This window comes from Anopheles funestus, chromosome 3RL, assembly GCF_943734845.2.
Source record: "Anopheles funestus chromosome 3RL, idAnoFuneDA-416_04, whole genome shotgun sequence".
Classification (NCBI taxonomy): Eukaryota; Metazoa; Arthropoda; class Insecta; order Diptera; family Culicidae; genus Anopheles; species Anopheles funestus.
The window spans coordinates 67,756,844-67,782,225 of NC_064599.1; the positions used below are offsets into that span (position 1 = coordinate 67,756,844).

General features: G+C 40.3%; 1 protein-coding gene across 1 annotated transcript; it reads left to right on the forward strand.

The window, feature by feature from the left end:
* Positions 1 to 208: 208 nt before the first annotated feature.
* On the forward strand, positions 209 to 5,768 carry LOC125769010 (CD109 antigen-like). The gene is made up of 12 exons (XM_049437374.1): positions 209 to 498; positions 570 to 765; positions 831 to 1,509; positions 1,574 to 1,842; positions 1,927 to 2,021; positions 2,099 to 2,354; positions 2,431 to 2,640; positions 2,702 to 3,155; positions 3,222 to 3,521; positions 3,592 to 4,868; positions 4,933 to 5,086; positions 5,165 to 5,768. Exons 1-12 carry the CDS (start codon positions 437 to 439, stop codon positions 5,257 to 5,259), a joined length of 4,047 nt encoding a protein of 1,348 aa, XP_049293331.1. The 5' UTR covers positions 209 to 436; the 3' UTR covers positions 5,260 to 5,768.
* Positions 5,769 to 25,382: the final 19,614 nt, after the last annotated feature.

The window sequence follows — 25,382 nt, forward strand, 5'->3', positions numbered from 1 at the left end:
CATAGGAAAGCAGTTGTCTCACTCGGTTCGTAATGGTTCTTACAAAGTAACTGATTCACGGTGCATAGTAGCGAATGATCCCTACACACTTTCAGTGCACTATTCTCATTTGTTGGTATAAATAAAATAAATGAATCCATCAATGTTACTGATCACAACTTGGCTTGACCTTTAAGAAAGTTAGAAATAGTACTGGAAGATGTGCAATCGTATTGTATCATACTTTCAATGCTATTTGATAGTGGAGTTGAGGTCACCCTAACATCACGGTTAGTTCTTATCATTACCCGGTATTGTTGCAGCATGTTTATTTAAAGTAACCTTAGTCGGAATTCCCTATCTGCAAAACAGCTGTCCCGATAGGAATGCCAGCTGCTTATGATTCAGTTCAATCGTAGACCCCATCTTGAGTGGACGTAAAATCGCACAACGCGCAATGTTGCAGTTCGTGAGATCGCAAATATTAACGTTGATAATAGCCATCGGTGCTGCTCATGGGTAGGAACTAACGCTTTGGCATATTATGTATTTTGGTGATTAACACATCGAATGTATTGTAACTTTTTAAGCATGTTGGTTGTGGGTCCTAAATTCATTCGGCCCAATCAAGACTACTCGGTTGCGTTCAGCAATGTTAACACCAACCAGGGCAAGGTAGACCTGATGTTACGGATCGAAGGCGTTGCAGAGGACGGTATGAACGTTCTTAATATATCGAAGAATTTTGACGTGCGGCAAAGCATGAACCGGTTAGTTACATTCAAGGTAAGCACAAACGCATTCGAACAGACCAGTGAGTATATGTAAGTCTAACATGTGATATATCGTAGATGCCAGAGAACTTATCCGATGCAAACTACAAAATTACCATTGACGGACTGCGTGGCTTCAGCTTTCACCAGGAAGCGGAATTGGTGTATTTAGGGAACTCCGAATCTGGTTTAATACAGATCAATAAGCCCGTGTTCAAACCAGGCGATACGGTTCAATTTCGTGTAATAGTGCTAGACACTGAGCTGAAACCTTCTACACGGATCGAAACAGTTCAAGTGACGATCCGCGATCCTCAAAACAATGTGGTTCGGCAGTGGTCCTCGGCAAGATTGTACGCCGGAGTGTTTGAGAATAACCTTCAAATCGCCCCAACTCCAATGCTCGGTATATGGAACATCTCGGTATTGGTCGACGGAGAAGTACTCGTGTCCAAGACATTCGAGGTGAAGGAGTATGTGTTGTCCTCGTTTGACGTAGAGGTGGTACCAACCGTTATTCCTCTGGAGGAGCACCAAAGCTTGAGTCTGACGATAGCAGCCAACTATCACTTTGGAAAACCAGTGAAAGGGCATGTCAAGGTGGAGCTGTATTTGGAGGACGATAAGCGAGATCAGGTGAAAGAGTTCGAAATGTCCGGGATAGGACAGGTGACTCTCCGTTTCAATGAAGAACTGGAACTGTTCAACGATCAACAAGATGTACTTGTAAAGACGACCTTCATCGAGCAGGACACAAGTAAGGAATGTGTACAACATTGGGTTTTGGAATTGCTAATGATTCTCTATTATCTCTGGTGTAGATCGGACTGTGGTGAAAGAAACTCAAGTCACTGTGTACAAATATCCGTACCGAATGGAATTGTTAAAAGATATTCCTTACTTTCAACCGGGACTTCCCTTCAAGTGTGCGCTTCAGTTCCGTTATCACGATGGAACCCCTGCTAAAGGTATCACCGGTAAGGTGGAAGTGATGGAGATCGGATACGAAACAACTGCCACAAGTGATGATGAAGGTTTGATCAAATTGGAGCTGAATCCAATCGACAGTATCGACGGAATGGACATAAGCGTAAGTGGTTTCGAAAACAGTGAAGCAGAGTGTATTAATGGTCATGAAATGAAAAACTCCGTGATGTTTTAACGAATTTTACAGTTTTCTAACGATGTACATGATGTTTTCTTTAACGAACAAGTGAGCAAGGCGAGATTCGACACAAATGCGTTCATCAAACTAGAACTAAAATCTCCGTGAGTACCACGTGTTTAAAGAAGTCGTTATAAAATCAAATGATTATGAGTAACATCTTTTGCTCTTTCACCTGCAGTATACATTTGCATAGTATGTTGCAATTTCTGGTTACATGTAGCAATCGTGTTGAATTCTTCGTGTACTACATTGTGTCGAAGGGCAACATCATTGATTCCGGTTTCTTGAGGATGCAAAATCCGAACAAATACGTCTTACAATTGAACGCCACGGAGATGATGCTGCCGAAGGCGAAAGTTATCGTAGCGACTGTAGTGAACCGCATATTGGTGTACGACTTTTTGGACATGGATTTCGTAGGGTTACGTAACAGTGTAAGTAAAACTTCAATCTATTATACTTTTTACCAACAAAGTACGCAGACTCTTAATTGTTTCTCTTAAAAAATAGTTCGAGTTGAGCATAGATAAGCAGCATGTTAAGCCGGGACAGCAAATCGAACTCCGAATGTCTGGACGACCGGGAGCGTACGTGGGATTGGCTGCATACGACAAAAGTTTGCTGTACTACAACGCGAACCATGATATATTCTGGGAGGACGTCATGCAGTTGTTTGAAGGATTTCATGCGATCGAAGAGAATGAGTTTGACAAGTTTCATGTAAGGTTTTGAAGTTATTTCGGAAACGTGAAAACATATTATTAGTATGTTCACTTTACAGAGCACAGGACTTTTCGCGAAGACGTTGGGTGACATCAAGTTTAATGAAGTCCACGATATTTCGGCACGAACAGGATTGTATACATACAATTCCATAGCCAAATTAGCCTCGTACCGGACAAACTTTCCAGAATCGTGGTTATGGAAGAATGTGACCATTGGAGGGTCTGGAACGAACACGATGATCGAGGCAGTACCGGATACAATCACATCTTGGTACTTGACGGGATTCTCGATTGATCCGGAGTATGGTTTGGGCATCATCAAAAAGCCCATTCAGTTCACAACGATCCAACCATTCTACATCGTGGAGAATCTTCCGTACTCCATCAAACGAGGTGAAGTCGTCGAGTTGCAGTTTACACTGTTTAACAATCTTGAAAGAGAGTACAACGCTGATGTCACCCTGTATAATGTGTTCAATCAGATGGAATTGATTGGACGTCCTCTGGAAGGTAAGTGTCTTTATTCTCTTGAAGTAATCTATTCCATTTCAGTACATAACAGTCTCCTGTCTACAGATGAAAGCTTCACGAAATCCGTGAGCGTTCCTCCAAAGATTGGTGTACCGATCTCATTTCTGGTGAAGGCACGATCGCTCGGAGAGATAACTGTACGGATTGAAGCTACGATCAAATCCATTCACGAAAGGGAAGGGCTAGAGAAAGTAATTCGAGTTACGCCAGAAAGTTTGGTACAACGAAAGATGGAATCGCGGTTCTTCCACTTCGACACATACAGCAATGAAACCTTCCGCATTTATTTAAACATCGTCAAAAAAGCTGACATGGATTCGAAAAAGGTTGAGTTCCGACTAAATCGTGAGTAGCAGAAAGCATAAAGAAATTGTTTTTTCTATTGATGGCATTGAAATATTTGTTGTACTTCTAGCAAATCTGTTTGAAATATTTACTATTAAAATCTTGGATGATCTGCTTACTGTCCCGGTTGGTAATGGAGTGGAAAACATGATTAAACTTGCCCCAAACATCGTTGTGCTCGACTACTTACATGCTATTTGTTCGAAGGAACAGAATATCATCGATAAAGCTACCAGTTTGTTGCGCCAAGGGTACCAAAATCAGATGCGTTATCGTCAGACAGATGGATCATTTGGTGTATGGCAAGAAAAGGGTGGCAGCGTCTTCCTTACCGCTTTCGTCGCTAAATCGATGCAAACTGCGTCGAAATATATAAGCGAGGTTGATGTGGCTATGGTCGAGAAAGCTTATGATTGGCTTGCTTCGAAGCAGCACAGCTCGGGAAGATTCGATGAGGTTGGTGCTGTGATTCATCAAGAAATGCAAGGCGGTCTGCGAAATGGCATTTCACTGACATCTTTTGTGGTAACAGCGCTTCTAGAACACGAGAAAGCTGGAGAAAAGCACACGGCAGTGATCCAAAAGGCAATGAATTATCTAAGTTCGAACTTGGAAGACATCCAAAATCCTTACGATCTGTCCATTGCGACCTACGCGTTAATGTTGTACGGACATGAAAAGAAGACTACAGCGTTAGAAAAACTCATCGATCTTTCTACTCGCAGAAATTACGGTAACGATATATATCGTGTACAGAACTGGAACACGAACAACAGTATAGAGACAACCGCTTACGCTTTGTTGTCATTTGTAACGGCGCAACATTACTATGAAGGTATTTCGGTAATGCGATGGCTGATGAATCAACGCTACATTACCGGAAGCTTTGCACATGCTCAGGACACCTTCGTGGGATTGACGGCACTGACAAAGTTGGCGGAAAAAATCTCTCCCTCGCGGAACAACTACACCATACACTTGAAATTCAGCAACGAAACCCAAAAACTCCACGTAAACTCCGAAGACAACAAAATTGTCAACTTCGAGGACATACCGGGGGACACAAAGTTAATAGAGACCAACGTCGAAGGTGTCGGGACCGGATTTTTGCAGGTGATCTATCAGTACAGTTTAAATCTCGTGAACTTCGAGAACCGTTTCAACCTGGATCTGGAGAAACAGAAAACGACCTCTGACGACGAACTTCGACTAACGGTTTGTGCTAACTTCATTACGAAAGGGTCCAATGAACGTTCCCACTTGGCGTTGATCGAGGTGACCTTCCCTAGCGGGTTCGTTGTCGATCAGAATCCGATCAGCGAGCAGACTTCCTTCAATCCGATACAGGTGAGATAATTATACATTTTTAAATATGTAAGAAAACCCTTCTAACCAATGCAACCATTTACAGCACACCGAGATTAGGTACGGCGGCACATCCGTTGTTGTGTATTACAACAGTATGGGCATCGAACGGAACTGCTTCACCGTGACGGCTTACAGACGGTTGAAGGTGGCTCTGAAGCGTCCAGCATATGTGGTCGTGTATGATTACTACGATCCCAGTGAGTATTTATGATACTTGTTATCGTAACATTCCGTCAACGAAATTTATTTTCTATTTATATTTTTTATTTGATTAGATTTGAATGCCATTAAATCGTACGAAGTTGATAGCAAAGATGCTTGTGACGTCTGCGAACAAGCCGATTGTCCAAAGGATTGTAGCAAGGAATAACTTTGAAACAAAAAGACACATAACAGAAGCAAAACATAGGATAGAACGCAAAAGGAACAGGGTGCAACAGATAAACATGTAAACAACACATGAATTTCAAATTTTAATGGCAAGAGAATGGACAAATGTGCAAAATTTAGACGATTGATTCGGAGTTTCAATTGTGTTTGATTGAACTAAGTTGGGAAGGGGTTTTGTCTCATTATTTGCATGTCTAATTATTGATAGTTCAATTTATTTTATTGAAATGAATAAGTATGTAAAACAGACAACCGTTTAAAGACTCTGTTAGGTTTCGTGGATTAATTTAACGTTTCACGAATTTGTTTTGTTTTGTTTTGCTTGTTTATATGTAGAATTCTTGACAAGTATAGTTTTATATATGTAGACAACACAAATGTAGGGCAAATTAATTAAAGGGTTATAGCTACTCGAACTAAAAATGAACTCAACATGAACAATTTGTAATTAACAATTAGGACGATAGAATAAACGGTAGCAAAGGGAAAGCTAACGGTGTAAGATCACTTAATCCGAACGTATTACAATTGCGACAAACTTCACCGCCAGCCCAAAATTATACTTAAAATAAATTATTGGCAATGCAGATATCCTGACGGTGGTCAAAGCCGGAAGGTTACGATGGCTTGGGCACGTGATGAGGATGCCGGAGTCATGCAACGCCAGGAAGTTGTACATCAGCGATCCGTTCGGCACAAGGCGGAGAGGAGCACAGCGAGTTCATTGGCTGGATCAGGTGGAGTTGAACCTGTCGGAGATCGGATGCAGCCGTTAATGGAGGACTGCAGCTCTAGACCGAGTTTCCTGAACATTGGCGACCAGGTCATGTTTTCGCGACTTGCTTGACCATGAGCAGACCCAGGAAAAAAGGAGAAGGAGATAATGAATTTTATGCGATCGATAAAATGAGTTTGGCAAGCTTCGTATAAGATGGAAAAGTAGTTTGAGAAATATGAATCGCTTATGAATAATACGTTCACTTTACAGAATACGGGACTGTTCGTTAGGTCGTCACCATTACTTAGGCCTAACCATTACTAATGAAGAGTGCACTGAGTTCGAATAATGTATCCAATCCAATCTGACCCATAGGAATGGTTCTGATTAATATCGAATAATTTTTCTTCTTATTCTTTCTTGGCTTAACGACCGCTACGGTCATGTCGGCCATTTTTTTATCTAGACTTGTTTTACTAGAAACCCGGATAGTCAGTCCTAGCTATGGTCCGGATGGGATTTGATACCCTGCCCTGACGTTTGGACCGGCTCCGTTTATCACATACACCACCAGCCCGCCCCAATCATTGGGAATTTATCAAATTCAAACATAACCTTGTCCTACTAATGCTGTCTATAAAAATTAATCTTTTTTGAAATTTCATTTTCTTTTGCAATAACCAAATAACTGCTTTTTAAACTAGACATTTATTCCAGAGTTAATAGTTGTCGATATTAAAATGATAAAGGAATAATTGCTATAGAAATAAAATAATTCAAAAACATTGAGAGCATACAATGTGTCTCAATACATCATACAGTGGCCGTATCGGGAAAGTTCACATCAAATTTATTGAAGTAGTGATTTATTGAACAGTAATGTTTTAATACTTGAATCGCAACATCAAATCGTTGCTTCGGAAAGCATCGTAAAACGCATTCATTTTCAATTTCAGACCAATATCTCAATCGTTTCACAGCACACGTCCGATTTAAGACGTTAAACTAATTACGGACCATAAATTTGTCCCCGGCAATCACTTCTTAAAACTGTCAATGTGTTCTATCCTGTTTGGAATATTAAATCGCTATCGCAACGACCGTTTGGAAGCACAATTTTTCAGCTAAACCGCCTCTTTGCTCCATTCAACAAAAACGAAAGACAACAAGAACTGTCAATTAGTGTGTGAAGAGGTACGCTGATTCGCTTTCCATTTATTACTTTCCCCTGTTTAGTGTAATTTGTCTTGTTGCTTTATTGCGGTATTGCTGTTGCGTGTCACAACAGGGGACAACAAAAAAATAAAATAAAATGCTTCCCATCGAAACCATCCTTAAGCGGCCATTGTTCTGTTCGTTCCATTTATTCGCCAACGTGTTTTTGGTTTTGCTCGAACTTTTTGTTTTGTACCTCCTAATGGTTTGTGCGTATGTCTTAAGCACGAAATTGGTTCTGAAGAGCAAAATAGACAATCAATTTGTTTTTCACCAGAAGCAATCGATGGCGAAATTTATACCGCACCATCTGTATGCAAATCATGTTGTGCAAATGAAACGAAAGTACTTTCTGGCTGGATTTACGATTTCTGGCATTTCTTTGGCCTGGTGCGTGTGTTTCTGGGGTGTCTTTAGTCGTTTCCAAATGCTTCCAACGTGTGATGCGTGTCTGTTGCCATATTTTTCCCATTTGCTTACTTCTTCCCATTCTCAAGATGGTGGAATGATCGAATATATTACATTCGAACAGCCGGACACCGATGTACGGGATGGGGGATGCTGGTGAGATTTATCTTCCCGTAGATATATTTTTTGGCCGTTGTTATGTTTATCCAACATCCTTTTGCGTGTGGAGCCTAACGCAAAGAGAGATGTTAAAATAGATCCCATCCATTCTTCGGATGGAAAATAAGCGGTCCAATATTTATGTCCACCGCCCAAAACTTCCAACAAGGGGCAGCGTGGTTGCGTATTTGTGATCGGAATAACGTTATAACACCTTTCGTCATCGGCCATCAACCGTTTGGGTGTAGGTGTAGGCAAATTTATCTCCCTTTTCCTCAACAGAGACAATCTTTGATGTAAGTATCGTGTAAGGTATCAATTTCCGGAAGGGCTTCCCATCTGGTCCATCGAGGCATGCGGCTTTTTGGGGGACAGCACCATTGTTATGTGGCATTGTTTACATTAAGACGAATGATGCGACGCCCCAGCAATAAAAGGTTTGACCCGTTAGTACTAAACGTCTTCCACCACAGATCGGATTGTGGATCGATTTTATTTGGGGCGATAAATTTTCGTTTCCACCAACCGTGTGTTGAAAGTTAGAGGATGTTTTTTTTCCTTCATTTTGCTCAAGCAAGCACAATATTTGCAGCACCATGAGAGAGGGAAAAAATGAAAAAAAGGGACAACTCCTGTGGCTGGTGGTGGGCCGACAGTTATGACCTGGCATCCAATCCCACATCTATGCCATCTAAAGTAAATATCGGTTTTCTTGGAGGGATCGTGATTTTGCAAATAAGGTCGTATTGGGCACCGTAAACAAGGCTCACACATAAGTGGATTTACGCACAGGAATGGGGTGCGCCAGAAGCCCAACAAAAATCTTTTTTCCCTGTGCCTGGGGATTTAAGTCGAACCACAGGTGTGAAGATATGAACGTGGTTAAAACAGAGCTACACCCTTGCTGCAAATAAAACGCAATACCAAATGATTGAGGAAAGTCCCCCAAAAAAAGCATTGGGTTCGATGATGTACGCGAAGGTTTGTGCCGAAATATGTGTCGCCGATCATTTTTATTCTAATGCCGATTGTGCTATTACGCGCCACACCCCGAAAGGTGATCACCTTCTTACCATTACCCATGTGTTCAAGATGCTTATCGTGGTGAGATGTTTGTTGTACGTGTGCCGTTGTACGTACGGCAGCACATCATTTAAATCTCGTTATTTAGATTTTGATACCCTCGTTTGTTGGTACAAGGTACTAAACGGGGAGCGGGGAAAACGAACATTCCCAGCCTGAAGGATTAGGCATGTTCGAGTGGGCTTTATGTCAGCGCGGGAGCAATTATGATTGTGTACGGGCAATAAAAAGTGGCAGGATTACCGGGTATGTGATTTTTGCCCGGGTTTTGTGGCACACGTAGAATGTGAGCCGTATGGGGTGTGTTTTAATGGGTGTGTTCCGTGAGTGGTATGATTATGTTTTCCATGATAGCTATGGTTTTAACCCATAAGCATATGATTTCGATTTCGAGGCCCGGGGAAGAATGTTAAGGATTTTGTGATACACGTGCATAGAATAACACTTATAGATGCGTATACTCGGTGCGATGAAGGCAGTATGGTTGATAAATTAATTACATATTGAGCATGTTTTACATTTAAACGAGGGAATATCTTGCACAGCAAGAAACACTAACATATTGGATGAATTATCGTTTTCGTGAGAGTTTTAAAGAATGAAGAATTGGTTTACAATCCGCAAATTTGGATTTCATCGTTTTGGATTTTATCCATTGATACAGAAGTGCTCTAAGCCGCTTACGGTCGTTTGACACCATATTTAACCCCATCACTGCATCTCTGTTTTGGTCTACCAAGTCTCCTTTGTCGATGTGGGTGATCCTAAAGGACTATACGGAGTTAGTAGTCCGGTGCGATTCGAATGACATGACCAGACCACCGGAGCCTGGGAACACTAATTCGCTGTACAATTGTGAGTTCATCGTACAGTTCATAGAGCTCGTCAGTATAGCAATTCCTTCATTATTCTTAAACACTTACACGAGACCTAGAATTCTTGTGAGCTTCGTCCTATCGAACGCGGCTTAGAGGTTTTCGTTAATTTTTCCATGTCTCAAAGACGTATATGAGTACTGGAACTATGTAAGTTTTTTATATTTGTATTTGTACAAATTGTACAAATTTGTATGCCACCCCTGTATTCTTCTCCTTCCCTGGCCTGGTCATTGTCGAGCACGTCGCGAGGACATGGCCAATGTTCAGGAAACACGGTCTAGAGCTGCAGTTCGCCATCCACGGCTGCATCCGATCTCCGACAGGTTTGACTCCACCTAATCCAGCCAACGAGCTCTCTGTTCTTCTCCACGTCTCGCGCCGAACGGATCGCTGACGAGCACCTTCTTGATGAGGCATGAGTCCGGCATCCTCATCACGTGTCTCCTCCATCATATCCTTCCGGCTTTTTCCTGACAACCGTCAGGATATCTGCATTGCCAAACAGCTCAGCTAGCTCGTGGTTGATTCTCCTTCTCCACATGCCCTGCTCGCACAAACCGCCAAAGATAGTTCTTAGTAGCCGTCGTTCGAAAATAGCGAGTGCATTAACGCCCTCCGTTAGCAGATTCCAGGACACGTACCCGTAGAGGACTCCCGGACGTATCAGTGTGTGATACTTCGTGCATTTCGTGTTTGTCGTAGGAGCCCGTAGTTGGCTCGATTTCCCAGAACAATGCGCCTTCGGTTACTACCCATGTGTAGGGCCGCAGGTGGTGTCACCATCAGTTAGGGGTTTCCCTTATTAATCTCCAACACGAGGTTTTCTTCCTTTGTCTACCATAGTCTGCCATATAGCCGAGATCCGTAAACAAAAGATGTCTGTATCATCAGTGTAAGCCTGCATCTGGATTGACTAATAGAAAATGGTCCTGAAAACTTCCACTCCGAAACTCTGAGTCGCGGATGGCCCTTTCTAGCGCTAGGTTGAAGAGTAGATAAGCTAGTCCATCGTATCCCATACAAAATCTTGGTGGGTGCAAAAGGTCCTGAGAGTGATCATTCCATCATTACCATTTCTAACTCTCGCTTTTTATAGTTCAAGCCAGCGGCTCTTATCTCTTTCTCCTTCCGGTGAGGGTCGCTCCTTGCTCGTTGCAAGAGATATAGTCCGGATTCAGCTTCATTCTACGACTGTCACCTCCGTTTAGGGGTGATATCGATTTTAAGAGAGTTTACAGCAATCACGGATGCATATACAGTTCCAGACGGTGTCTTCCGTTGTGAGAATGCTCATTGAAGGTAAAATTCACACTTTCTCTAACGACCATTTTGTTTGAAGATATTTACTAGCGGAAGCTCACAATGTTGGAGTCAATCAGTTCTTTCGAGGACTCATAATCTCAAATCGAATAAAACTTTCTTTATCATGAATATGACTTAGTTATGTCATGAACATAATGCCAACCGACCAGGGCTGAATTTGTAATGTAAATATCTGAACTTATCCCGATGACCATAGTGATTATAATTTAAAGCTTCACATAAAACTCATTTTCCTCTATGTTTCCCACCTGAAACCGACACTGCAATGCTTTGGCTATAAACATGTTAAATAATCCTCCCTTAACCTGCATTTGACTTTTGTAACGTACGTGTTATTAACAATGGTTCGATTGCTGCCTAAAGTACCCATACAAAACAGACCTTTGAATTGTAACTATGCTCAAGTTTTTTTTTTTTGGGATGCAAAAGAAACGCTTATCCCGCTCACGTTCATGCCAGCAGTTTCACGTTCGATCGATCGTGCCGTGGAAAATGTCAAAATATTTACGATTTCACTGCGGTGCGGTTCGGTTCGGTACTGAAGAGCCCCGGCGAATGGGATGTTTGGAACGCGCTGAGCTGTTATTGGCATTTTCATACGTAGAACTAGAATGGAAGGGCATATTTAGGAATCCATTCTTATGCAAAGCATGTTGCTCATTGCTGTCCGTGTACGTTCCGAACTTCACGGGACCGCTTCATTCCTTAGCGCTCCCGTTGCACCATTCGTCAATAAATTCAACGAAGCACAATATTACGTTTTTCACCATTGACCAAAAAGAAATAAACATTCACCACTCGAAAATTTCACCCAGTCACCACTGTCGCAGTGTAGTACGTTTTAGATCCCCATGCCCATTTGTACCGTTTGGCTTACATTCTGGCAAAGGGCAACAAGCTCAAGTGGTTGCCGGAGAGTGTTGCTCTGCGGAAGAAAATGGTGCCGAATGTACCAAAGAAAAAAAAAATGGAATCCCACTCCAAGGGACTATTTTCATCGTTCTTACTGCACATACACACTAAAAAAAAACAGGGACCAATATAGGTGCTTTGGGAATGGTTTTTGAAGCAGTTCACATTTGGCATCACAAAAGCCGACATTTTATATACATCTTAAACTTTTTTATTGCCACCCACCCGGATGCTGCAGTGTCGCGTATGGAAAGATAGCAAACGGCACCAGCATGCCGTCGGTACTGCCTTCTGTTGTACTGGATGGTTAGGGGGGGACATGGGGGATGGGTGGTGGAGGGGGAAGGGGCAAGCAACATTTTGCTTCCGTAAGAGGATGCTGTTGCTGTTACTGCTGCTGTTTCCGATGCATATGCCACGGTCGGATAGGAAAGTGGTTCTTTTCTTTAGCCGGCAGCCACAACTGCTTTCACAGCTGGCACCAGTAAACACAGCGAACCAGTAAGGAGCTGACTGTGCATGAATGGATTAAAATCTTCCTAGCAAAAGCAAAAAAAAAGGACAAACCCCTTGGCAGGATGTTTGGTGGGTGGGTGTACGGACGACGCCCAAGTAAGGTATGCCGTCTGTCTGGCAAACATTTCCGTTTCGGATGTAAAATAGCCGCGTGCGGGTAACAAATGGTGTTGCACCTTTATTGGAAGGAAAATACCCGCTTTTTCCATATCAGCTCCTGCTGGTGCGTCATTCTCTTTTGAGCTTTTTTTTTGTCAGCACTATTTGAAGTTATTTTCTTCCCGTGTTCTTCATCCCGCCCGCCTCCCTCCTCCGCCATTCCATCTGGCGATGGCCGGTGACCCTATTTTATGGACAGTTTTCTTACGGAGCAGGCGTTCGGCAGACGACGTTTCGTGAGTCGTTTTTCATTCTTAAGGTCCGCCCCTTGATGGTCCTTCAGGGCGAAATATGATATGCCAATCACGTTCGCACGGACCACCGGTAAAAGGTACTTTTGGGAAGATTGTTCTCTGACGGTAAAGCTTGTTCCTGCAAAACCGTTCGCTATCCATCTCAAGCTCATTTGCGACCGTGGCTTGTATATGGATAGTAAATCTTGTACGGAGCATTTGGTTCCGTTTGTGTGTGTGTGTGCGCTTTTTTTTGTTGAAGAAAATTAACTACGTGAACGCAGGAATTCATTTCCTGTCTCGAAATTGATGGAATTTCAATTTTATTAATGATATTAAATTATTTTACATTCATCTCATGAACCAACGTGTGCTTAACGTTCGCTGCTTTTCTTTAATTTGGGTTTATTCATTTACACTAACGTCTCAGGTTAGTTTTTAGATTACATCGTAGTTTTTATTCATGGTAGTAAGGATTATTGGAAAAGATTGTGGTTCTTGATTTTATTAAAGGACAATTTAAACTATTTTTCTACAATTGAATTCTTGATTATTATTTAATAATGTCTACCATTGTTTTAACAAAAAGCTAGTGTAACCGAACAAAAGAACGAAGCGTAACAACAAAGTGTCTAGCGCGTGGCCTTATGGTGCTGAGACCAAGATTTAGCGAGAAGAGACTAATATTATTATTATTATTATTATTGTTTTTAAAGTAAATAGAATAATCGATCCGGTTGATAGTTGTAATGGAGGCGCCTGGTGTTTTGTTAAAATGGTTATCATATGAGATACAAATTACAATTTATAGTACTTTTGTGTTTTTTGTATATCGCTTAGTTTTATTTCTAATTTAAGTACACAAATGAATGTTTATTTACCAGAACATGAATCAACTTAAGTATTTTTCCCTCGGTTTTTGTTTTTTTTTCTAGAAAACTTGCTTGCAGTTAACGAAATTTTCAGCTTTACAACACGGTTTTCAAATGCTAAGAAGAGCTTTGCATAATTGTTGTTAGTATTATTATGTTCATTGTTTTATAAGTACGCGAGAAAATAGCATAATCGGACCAATCGATAGTTGTAATGGAGGCGCCTGGTGTTTTGTTGAAACGATTAGAACACGAGATACGAATTGTAATGTAAAATGTAAATAAAATGTTTAAATGCACAGTTATAAAAATATTTTTTTATTGTAAACTTGCAGTTATCGAAATTTACAAACGTTTTTGCAGACTTACATTACGTTTTTGAAAACATAAGAAGACTTTTTTGTAAGTGTCGTTATATCGTTCTTCTTATTGTTTTTATAAGTAGCATTGGTAGATTTATTATTCATACTATTATTATTAGATTAGATTACTGACCAATAATTGTACAACAATGAAAAAATTATATTTAATTGGGTCGATAATTGTAATGGAGACGCCTGGTGGTTTGTTAAAATGATTATCGTACGAGATACTAATTACAGTTTATAGTACTTTTGTGTTTGGCTTTACATCGCTCAGTGTTATTAAAAGAATAAACGCTTAGTGTTATTGTAAGAAAAAAATGAATGCATATTTATTTGAAAGTTAAGTTAATCTAAATATTTTTCCTTCTTTCTTTTAGTTTTCGTTTGATGAGTAGAAATATGATTATTTACATTGGTTACAAACACTTGTTCCGGTAGTGTTGCAAACTGTTCGCAGGTTTTCAATCTATAAATCATGACGCTCATCTGGGAAATTATATTTTTCATTAGATCAACATTGTTTCTAATTGAGAAATATTTCTCCACCGTTTACTATCACCTCGATGGTACGGAAAGAATATCAGCGATCGGACACTGCTGAAATTGAAAATTATACCACCGGGAGTAAGCTTTTACCGATTTGTAGTAATTTTGTGCTAGGAAAGGATTGCGTACCAGCGACTGAAGATAAAGTTTAGATCTCCAGAGACCGATGCGGGTTCGACACTTTTACCATGCAAACTAGCGAACCGTTGGTGGAAGGATATTTTTCATTGAACAGGTGCTTTTGTTATAGGATCGCGATGAGAAAATTCAATTTTTCTTCCTTTTTAAATTCTCTCTCACATACGTGCAAGCACATCTGGCACAACTCCCCCGGGTGTCATCCGTTTGCATTTGTGAACCCAGGGCCCGAAAAAAGCTGAAAGGCGGAAGAAAAAAGCAACCAACAAATGGTGCTACAAAAGCTCTATCATGTGTGAACCAGTCATCCCGTGGGGCCATTCGTTAGCTTTGGCTTAATTATTTTAATTAGTACACAGCTATAATTCATTATCAACCGCGCACATGACGCTATGATTGTACGGGCGTTCGTGTGTTTTCCATGCGTCCGAAGCACGTTTCCGGTGGTGAGAATTATTTGGCCTTACTGGGTTTCCTTACAAAATGGTTTACCACCGACCGAAATTGTCACTACGGCAGAGTAGATGTAAATTGTGTCCCGTATTTGCTACGGTCATCTGATACAGGCGGGGCGGAAGAAATCCTTACGATTTGCAAATGCACATCATGGCCCGGTGATGGTGAAGCGTTTGGAATTGAAATTTTAATTACGGGTGTGCAGTTACATTGTTGTTTGCGCTTCGGTGTAAAAATCATACCATTAAAACGTGGCAGCCGATTTTGGTGCCGCTTTTGCGTCAAAAGGCAATTGCATCGCTATCTGCAATGCAACTTGAATGCGTTGGACTGTGCTCGTGATAAAATATTAAGTATCGCTGAAGCGCGAACGATAATTCAGACGTGTGGGCCGCTGTGTGCGTATGTGCAATCTTTTTTTGTGATTTAATTTAATTTTTTTTCTTCTCCACAATTGAAAAGAATTCCATTTCTGCTTGCACGGCTGCATATTTCTGTTCGTTTGTAAAAGGGTTTTTTTTGCGAGAGGGGTGGGATGTATTTTCAATGAAAATTGCATTCTTTAATTGTAAGCAAATGGTGTACCCGATGATTGCATTCTTTGAAATTTTATGCAGTTAAAAAAATGGCCTCCCCCACAGAGAGGTACTGCAAAAGGTGGAATTATATTTCGCATTAATGCAAAAATGCGACTGCGTTACTATTTGCTATAACAAAAATTATTTTTTTATACTAGAACAATTGAATTTTTATTCAAATTAATTGTGTTAGCTTTTAGGCTTTGTAAAAAATAAAATGTATCCACTTCCGGTCGGATCAAACCTGACCAATGCGCTTCGAAACATAGTACGGCACAGAATTGAATAAATAATTGTGTTTACTTGCAAATGGAAAAATATTTACCAACATCAAACCGCAAGCGCAAATGTTGCAGTTGCGTACAACAAAGTGAGCAATCGATTCGAAGCAATCGATGCCGACGCATCGTATCGGGCACGAGAAAGCTAAGGATAAACATTACCATACCACAGAAAAGGCTTCATCTGTAAGCCGGTCTGATAATGGATGTGTAAATAGATCTGCATGCCCGCAAATGAATTTCAAATCAAACACAAACAACGTCGCCTGACATGGCACCCGGGCTGCTGCCGGGTTTTTGGGTAGAAAACCGATGAAGGGTTCGGCAACAATATCGAAAGGCACGTTTTGGCAGCCAAATGCCATTCGCCTATCAAACCAGCAAAGCATTGTCATTGTACGGCATATCGACACACCGAAATGTAAACATATACAACTTCAAACATAGCGACGGCCGTACGCACACCGTGCACCGTGGGGGAAGAAGGGACGAGTGTAAAGGACGGTGGTGGATGTGTTCGTGCTTATATGTGCCACATTTTGGGTTTTGTTTCCCCTAATGATGTGCGTTTGTGTTTGCGGGATGGATGCTTCGAGATACGCGAACTAACATTTCCGTCGCAGCATATGTTGTAATTAAGCGAAATTAATGTAAACATATCATATTTCGGCGTGTGCAAAAGGTACCAAAAACGGGCATGGCTGGCAAGGTTTTGTGCATAAACACAACGCGAGGTACAAAACGGTGTACGTGATGCATGAGGTTAAATTATTGAATATTTCGATACGTTTTAACTAATTATTTCAAATTTCTTCTTTCAAGGGAATGTTTGCTTTATTACTTTTATCCTGTTTGACCGAACATTTCAATGGAAGTTCACTTGTCATTCGGCTTTTATAAAGCGGAACCAAACCGAGTTAGTTGATGTAGGAATTTATTTCTCCATTTCACAACTAGCTTCTGATTCGATGGGTAATAGAGGATGAAAATATGTGTTTCGCTTGATAATTAATTATTTCCGTAGTCGAGCGATCACAAATAGCGGCAAAAATTTCCGATGGACAGCAATAATATTAATCGCTTTGATGTGGACCATGTTCAGCTGTGATAACATTCTGTTTAGTTTTTACCTTTTGTGCAATTGCAATAACATGAATAGCTACGGTGCTTTATGGTTTTCATTGAGATTTGTTTCATTGAATTGAATGTGTTTTGCTATGAAATGCGTTTGAAGTGCTTCGATTGAAAGCATTTTTTAAATAAATATTGCATAAGCTTGTGTAATATAACATTATGTACTATTAAAAGAAATACGATTGTTGGCATTTTGTTTGTTTTCGTATTATTATGATGAATTGGGATTGATGAGGAACAATTTTGAAAAATGAGATATTTAATGTCAAAGATATTGAATATAATATTCGATCGTTTTCTAATTTCTTAAAAGAATACGTCTTGTAGAATAAGTTGACACTTGTGTACAAATGTTATAAGATTGAATAGCTCAAAGTATTCTACACTTAGTTTAGACTAAACCATATGGATGAAGCCAACATTTGACGGACTGGTGTCTAATCACCAATATTGCTATTGATGGAATGTACTGCATTCAAATATGGTGTCTTGCAAATCTGTCGGCCCGGATAGTACAGAGAGTATCTGAAAAGTTTTGCTTGTGTGAGTGCGGTGGTGTCAGGTTCATATCTTCGAGAATATATGAGATCGTCGTTTTAGTGTGGAGTGAATGAGGAGTAGAAATTCGATTTGTTTTTCTCCATTTTACAACAATTGACCTTCATTGTCGCGAAGTAGATATTTAACCATTGGCAATGCTAAAATGTTTCAATAACCATAGAGTGCAACACTTTTCAAGCTATTTTAAATTAAATTAAATTCCATCATTTTATCAGGTCGTGCTTCTGCTTAGATCTTTTGTTTTGATTGGATCCAGAGATATTCTTTATCCGTGTTTCTCTCTCTCTCTCTCTCTCTCTCTCTCTATTTCTCTCTATTTTTGTCTATTTCTCTCTATCTCTCTCTATATATATTATATTATCTTATTTTTCTTATCTCAGTCCAGCTTTTTTTTACTAGTTTTATTTCGGAATGTAGAAGGCCTCTCCAACAAATACATATTTATGAAAATACAAATTTAATGAAAATATATGCCCTAGTAAACTGTAAGCAGGTTGTGATAACGTCAACAATTATATTCAAAAATAAAAATAATTTCTGCTTATGACAACCCTCAACAAAATATCTCATAGAGAGTTGAATTTTTAACTTCATCCTTAAATGGCGAGTGTTCATTAAGGATCATTCATTCATTCGAGTTTCATTAAGGAGAGTAGTTCACCGAAAGTCGTGGAGGGAGTCTCACTGTTTTGGCACAAAGTTTCTGTTTTTGCTTGATTTTTTTTATTCGTGAAGAAGAAATCATTATACTCTGAATATTTTTAAGATATTTCAATTTTTAAAGAAATTGTCGAACATATTTCGTTTACCTTTGATTTGTATTGCGGAATTGTTTAGTTTTAACTAAATTATTCATCTAAATGATTGATCTGATTAAAAATCTTTTCTAAACACATGTTTGTGTAACAAAAGCAACACCTTACGGTAAACTATTTTTTTTTAGTGAAAATGTCACAAAATGATGCTAAAAAACAAGTTGATTTCTTTTTATAAATAAACGGCTCTTCACAACAAAAGCATCTGGATGTTTTGGCCAGCGAAGAATCATTAAGCTTTAGCCCCCAAAATGATAAACACGTGTTATAAAAGGTCCTTACATCTTGTTTTGTGGCAACGCTACCTCAAAACCTGTTTTCAAAGTCTAACATAGCATATAAAAAAAATACGTCCAACTCACCATTGTCAACTTTTATCTCCTCCTTCTCGTAAGCAGTGAATAGCCCATTCAAACCACCTTTTTTATTTCCACCCAATGAAAGATGACAAACGAAGTCAGTCATACGGTTGGGACACATGGCCCCCGGGTCTATGCCTCGTTCCCGGAATGCGTTGTCTAAACATATTATGAAATCTTTTATTACAACTTCTTAATCTTCCTACGACCGAAACCAGCACCCGGGGTTTTAGGTGGACGGCATCAAACGTAGTGGGACGACAGTGTCACATAAAATTTGATCCGTCAGCGTTCATCTGTCAGGTGTGCCTGGACAGGGTTTCGGTTTCGGTGGGATGGAGATGGATTTTCCTGCGACCTTTTAGGGCTAGCGTGATGTAGCAGAAAAAGCATGAAAGAACGACCAGATCACATCCTTGCAACCTCGTTGTTTAAAACCATGTTTTGGACGAGTCATCAATTTTCAGCTTCGGGTTTTATGGGGCTGGCTTGTTTCTTGATCCGTTGGCGTTCCCGTGGCCAGTCTTAGCCGGAAACGGACACCAACTATCCCCCCAAAAACCTTTCCGGGCGGCTTTTCACTTAGTTTTTCGCTGTATGAGGCATCTGTTGTTTGATGGTGTTGGTTTTCTTTTTTTTTTCGCGTTTGGTATCTCCCAACAAAAAGAATGAGAAATGTAAGTTGTGTACGAGTTGGTGCCGAAATTGGTATGAAACATGGTGGAGTTGGTCGACAGTGACAATGCAGGACTAGCGTAAGAATGTAAAGAAATGAACATAAGGATCATAATAACATCTTCCATTTCCAGCAGAGGCTTCGGCTTTTGTGTTGTTGTCATTTTATTCTTGCTTGTGTCTGGGCTCTTCAGTTTTTCGTTAAGGCTACATTTCATATTCGGTTATCCGAGCTGTCTTTTCATTTGGTCTCGGATCAGACCATCAACGTCGTTCGTAGAAAGAGTCAGAAAAAAGGGAAGAGAAAAAAAACACAACACATCAGCTTAACCCCGGAATCCCAATCGTCGGACAAGGAAGGAATGGGGAAGATCTACCAGCTTGTACAAGTCCATTATTGCCTGGTAACCTTTTTTTCTTGTTTTTCCACCTGATGAAACACTGGAGCTGTACGGCAGGAAGAAAAAACAAAAAACCCTCAAATCGGTTGTCTGGGGGTCTGGTAGAGTGTCGATAAAAGAATGAAGGGCAGATACGAACATGAGAAGTACCATTGCTGGTGTTACCGCCCATACTGTGCGACCCATCTTGGGATGCTTACGCCTAGGACGTATGAGATTTAAGGAAACGAAAGAATCATTTGAAACAAAAAGCCTGAAGAAAGCAAAGGGAGGAAAAAAACAATTGAAAGCGAATCATTTCTGGTTTGTTTTTTGTGCTACCGACCTTAATTTCGTCGGAATGCTACATTCGACAGGAATCAATTTGAGGCTTCGTTAAAGGGATGAAATGAACACACACACACACAAAAACCTCGTAATCGTTTTCTGGTCCAGCAGCGAGAGAAGAGAGTGATTGAATGTACCTGTGCAAAGGGTGCTAGCAGATTGATTCGTTATGGGCCGTTGAAAAGAAGGTTTCGTGTCTTGGTGTACCAAAGAGAAAAAAAAGATGGACAAACGAATAAAAACACAGATAAAATACCAACCTTCAACGGATAAGCAGGTATATAGGTCGTGTGTTGGAACGTGAGCAAACGGATGATGATGGTACCACTCCAATCGACACTAGAGGGTGTGCGCACCTCACGGTTGAACGCATTATGATTGGAAGATTCAATTACATGCCTGTACTCGATGAAAAGCTAATGGATTCTACTCTGTTTTTTTAAGACAATCTCTCTACCATAAGCTTAACTCTTTTCGTAGTAGTTTGTTTTTAAAAGAGAAGAAAAAACTTGTAAATGTTAGATCTTGAATCAACTTTCTAAGAATATGGTTAATGAAGGGACGTGTAGTGTTGTTCAAAGAATTTTTCATATTTTCTACGCCATTTTCATACCTTAGTTTTGCAATCTAGTGTCGATTTGTTAATCATATTAAATTGGCCTTATATGTCTTAACACTTTTGATACTCTATCGATATTGCGTCGTTACACTTCCTGGATTTGATACTACAATCCGACCTAGTTACTACTCTAATGAGAGAATATTATCGTCCCGAATATCGAGTTTTTGGAGCTACCCTGACTCATTTTTCTGAGTATTAGAAAGTTCATTAAACTACAAGTCGCTTCTGGTGAATTTTATGAGGTCTTTGAGTAATTTCCGTTGCTGTCGACGCAAATATTGGAATACTTTAAATTTCTCATGACTACGCCGTGAAATCTTCTTCTTCTTTTTCTACCTGGACGAGCGCGTCGCGAAGGCATGGCCTGGTCTCCAAAGAATTTCCAAGAAACTCGGTCTAGAGCTGCACTCCTCTATCCACGGCTACATCCGATCTCCGAAAGGTTCGACTCCACTTGAACCAGCCAACGAGCTCGCTTTGCTCCTCTACGTCTCTTGTCGAATATAGTCCAGGACTCGTACCCGTAGAGGACTACCGGAGGTATCAGTGTGTGATATATCGTGCATTTCGTTTGTTGTTGGATTTTTCTGGATCGCAGGAGTTTGTCGCAGGAGCCCGTAGTAAGCACGATTTCCCTAAAAAATGCACCTCCGGAGTTCGCTGCTCATGTTGTTGTCCGAAGTTACGATCGTACCAAGGAAGCATAACTCCTCTACCACCTCGAGATCGTCGCCGTCAACTGATACTATGCTTCCGAGTCGGGCTCTATCACGGTCAGAGCCTCCGGCAAGCAGGTACTTTGTCTTCGTCGCATTGATCCTCAATCCAATTCTATTGCGTACCGCCGCAGATGTCCGTCCGATGATGTCGATGTCATCCGCGATGCCGAGAAATTGGAGAGAACGGGTGAAAATCATGCCCCGGATGTCGAAGCCCGCGCTTCGCTTGACACCTTCCAGAGCGATATTAAACAACAAACAGGAGAGTCCGTTTCCTTACCTCAGACCCCAGTGAGATTCGAACAATTCCGACAGTCACCTTACACTGCGCTCCGTGCATAGTGGCCTTCTACAGCCGTACCAGCTACGCTGGGAGTTCTTTCTGCTGCTTGATGTGTCGTAGTTTTGGACCCTGGGATTGTCGTTAGTCATTCGAGTCAATCGAAAAATTTTGTAACATTAGGTTATTTGCTAAGGCAAACATATTTGTTGATAACTTGAAGAACTCTCTGAGCCATATTTTTGGCTATAAGATCATTTTATGGAAATTCTTTATTTTAAATCTTTCGTGTTTGTGCATTTTTACGGTAAAAAATGTTAAATGAAAATGTTGAAATACTTAATCATTTCGTTAACTAATGTTAAACTTAAAAGTAAGTTAAAGAGCGTTGCTATTGTTGATTGTTGAATGTATTATTTCGAGAAGAAAATTTAAATTCAATTTGTCTAGTTTGCATAAATTCAATTTTAACAGAATTCCTTGCTCCTTCGTACGAATGACAAACAACAAGTTACGAGAAGTGATACAAACATTTCCATAATAAATCAATTGATGTACAATATGTTGGTGGTTTGCCGTCTACATAAGCAGACCCTTGCAGAGTAAAGAATCATACTGAGCAGAAAGTAAAAAGAGTAAAACCTACAGCAAACAACACACTCAAATCAACCACCTTTTCGGGGAGCGGGGAAAGGATCGCTGCCCTACATCAATCTTGAAAGTTCTGAACATCCTCAGTCTCGTTTCGTTTTCAGGCATATTTTCTCGTTCAAAAATAATCCAAAAATAAAAACGGTCATCATCTTTGCGTCTAGTGATGGTTATTACCCAAACGATTGTATCAGATGTTTTTATCTTTTCTTTTCTTTCTTTTCTTTTCTATTTTAGACGTCACAAAAAGAATCCGCCCGAAAGATGGTGAAACCACTTGAATGTATTTGTTTTTGCATCTTTGCCCAACGCTAGTACGAGGGAAAAGGTTATCTTAAACGGAACGTAACAAGTGAAGGGAGTGGAAAACAAATCTGCAAAACATCAATCCATTCATGTGGAAAGAAAACTCGCACCCGCTCAAAGAGAAAAAGGGATGTTTGCAAAAAGAAAAATGCTCATAACGGATCCAGTGCTGAAGTAGCTTACACAAAAACACAAAGAAGTGGTGGAAAAAATATTCCGAAAAAATGTGAAAAAAAGGGAAGAAAATGCTTGTCATACGGTGGAAAGGAACGTGAAGGCATGAGTCTCTGGGTAAAAGTGGGGGGAAACAAACCCGTCCCATCTTCCAAAATGAAGTGGAGATTTCTAGCCGTCTCCCTTCACTTCGCAACAAATGCGGTGTAATTTATGGAATCATTCAATCATTTCTGATTACTGCTCACCGAAGGTTCGAAGCGTTTGTAGAAGCGGTTCGACACTATAGGAATTCCACTGCCGTTTGAGTTTTTGGCAACAGTGGGGAACGGTTTTCCCGCTTTGTAAGGCACGACTTGTCGATGTGACACGGCACGGCACTTCTTCGATGCCAACATAATAATCATCGCCCGCGTACAGGGGCGTTCGGCACGTGACGACGAAAGAGACAGAGAGAGGGAGAGAGAGCGAGTGACTTACAATTTATAGCTTATTAATTTCCTTACCTTTTATGCTGCCCACTGAAATATAGACCCAATTTATCGCCCGTCAAATGGTGCACGGTTGAATTGGTCACGGGATGAACCGTTTGCTATAATCGAACTGTGTGTCTTGAAGAGTGGCTGGGAAAATAGGGGTTGGGAGTAGAGATGGGGTTGGTAGCGGGACACAGCTGGTCGGATGTTTGCCGATGGATGATTTGATGCATATTGTGCAGGGGTTTGTGGGGTGCGGATGGATTTTGCAATCGATTTCTGACATCGAGTTTGACCCAATATTCCCGATTAATGTAAAGCCGTCGGTTTGCCATCGTGGGAGGGATTAGTAAATTATGGAAGAGATTTTCCATGTTCTACCAGGCGGGCCGCAAAATTTGGAGGCACGATAAGGCTCGCACGCTCATTGACATGCATACCGGATGACCCGTGGATACAGCCCATAACTTGGCAGCGGATTGATGGAGCGATTGATTGGATGATTGATTGAGTGGACCAAACTGATTTTAGCGCCAACGTAAGCACCGCTAAACCGTGACGTTTCATTAGCGCTATCGTGGTGCCGGGAAGATGGGGAAGACCACCTGCAGACGGTATGACCTCCATGGTCAGGGCTTTGTTAATTATCCTGCGGGTTGTAGGTCCCCGCGGTAGGCATCCCGGAAGCCAAACGCTAGACATTTATCCACCGTTAACCGCAAGTGGTTTGCGTCAATCTTAATGATGTTGTCCGAGATGATTATGCAAACGGTGGCAGCGATTCGATTGGATCACATGATGCAGCGTGGGGAATTTTATACACTTCGGGGGCGTTGCAGGAAAGAGAGAGAGAGATGAAATTAATAGGCAATCAATATATGTTTGTGGTTGGATTGGTTGCATTATTAGAAATTACATCGTACTTAATTTCCGCATGCTGTTAGTGAACATGACAGTATATCAGAAACACGAAAAAAGATCAATTGTGAGATGATTGTAAAGGAATTCAATGTCAAGTGACTCAATTGTAGTAATATATCATCAATTAAGAGTCATTCATTCTCCATTCGAAGCCTGAGGTGTGTACAAATATTTAATAATAATAATAATAATCATGGTTCAACAAATTTGCTTAAAATAATTATCAATAACTAGCTTACCCGGCAAACCAAACTTTGCCCTTAAACAAGCGTTTTGTAATTAAAGTTTTCTAGCAAACAGTTTGAATGTTCAATCTTGACCCGTGTGGTGACTAGAGAAAATAGTTGATCCATTGAAAATTCTTAAAATGCCATTCTTAATCCAAATAAAATTCCCAGTCAAAACATATTTTCTTCTTGTTTTGTGGCTCTTCTTCTTCTTTTCTGCTACTTCAGGAGGCATTTCTAGTTTTCCTTTAAAAAAAGGAAGAATATAAAGAATAAAAAATAAAAACTTAAAGATTTCCTAAGACTAGCCTGAGCTTTTTTTTGAGTAATTTTGAAAAATTTTATAAGTTGATTTATATTAATGCCAATTTGTTGAAATAAGTTTCTTTTCATTCAAACCATGCTTTAAATAAAAAAGAATAAAAAATAATATAAAAATAAAATAGGCCATGCATACTTGATAACTTCCGTAGGAAAAACAGAAAAGAACTCACAATATTGGCCAGAGGCCATCTAGCGAAACGAAAAGTAGCGGAAAGCCTATTCTCATATCTAACGAACGTTCAGAAAAAAATAGAAAATAAAAATAATCAAAAAATTTGAAAATTTCATAAT

Coding starts and splice junctions, on each gene's coding strand:
- LOC125769010 (XM_049437374.1), top strand. CDS start 437: ATGTTGCAGTTCGTGAGATCGCAAATATTAACGTTGATAATAGCCATC. Junction 2,641..2,701: donor ATGAGTTTGACAAGTTTCAT/GTAAGGTTTTGA, acceptor TTCACTTTACAG/AGCACAGGACTTTTCGCGAA. Junction 3,156..3,221: donor GATTGGACGTCCTCTGGAAG/GTAAGTGTCTTT, acceptor TCCTGTCTACAG/ATGAAAGCTTCACGAAATCC.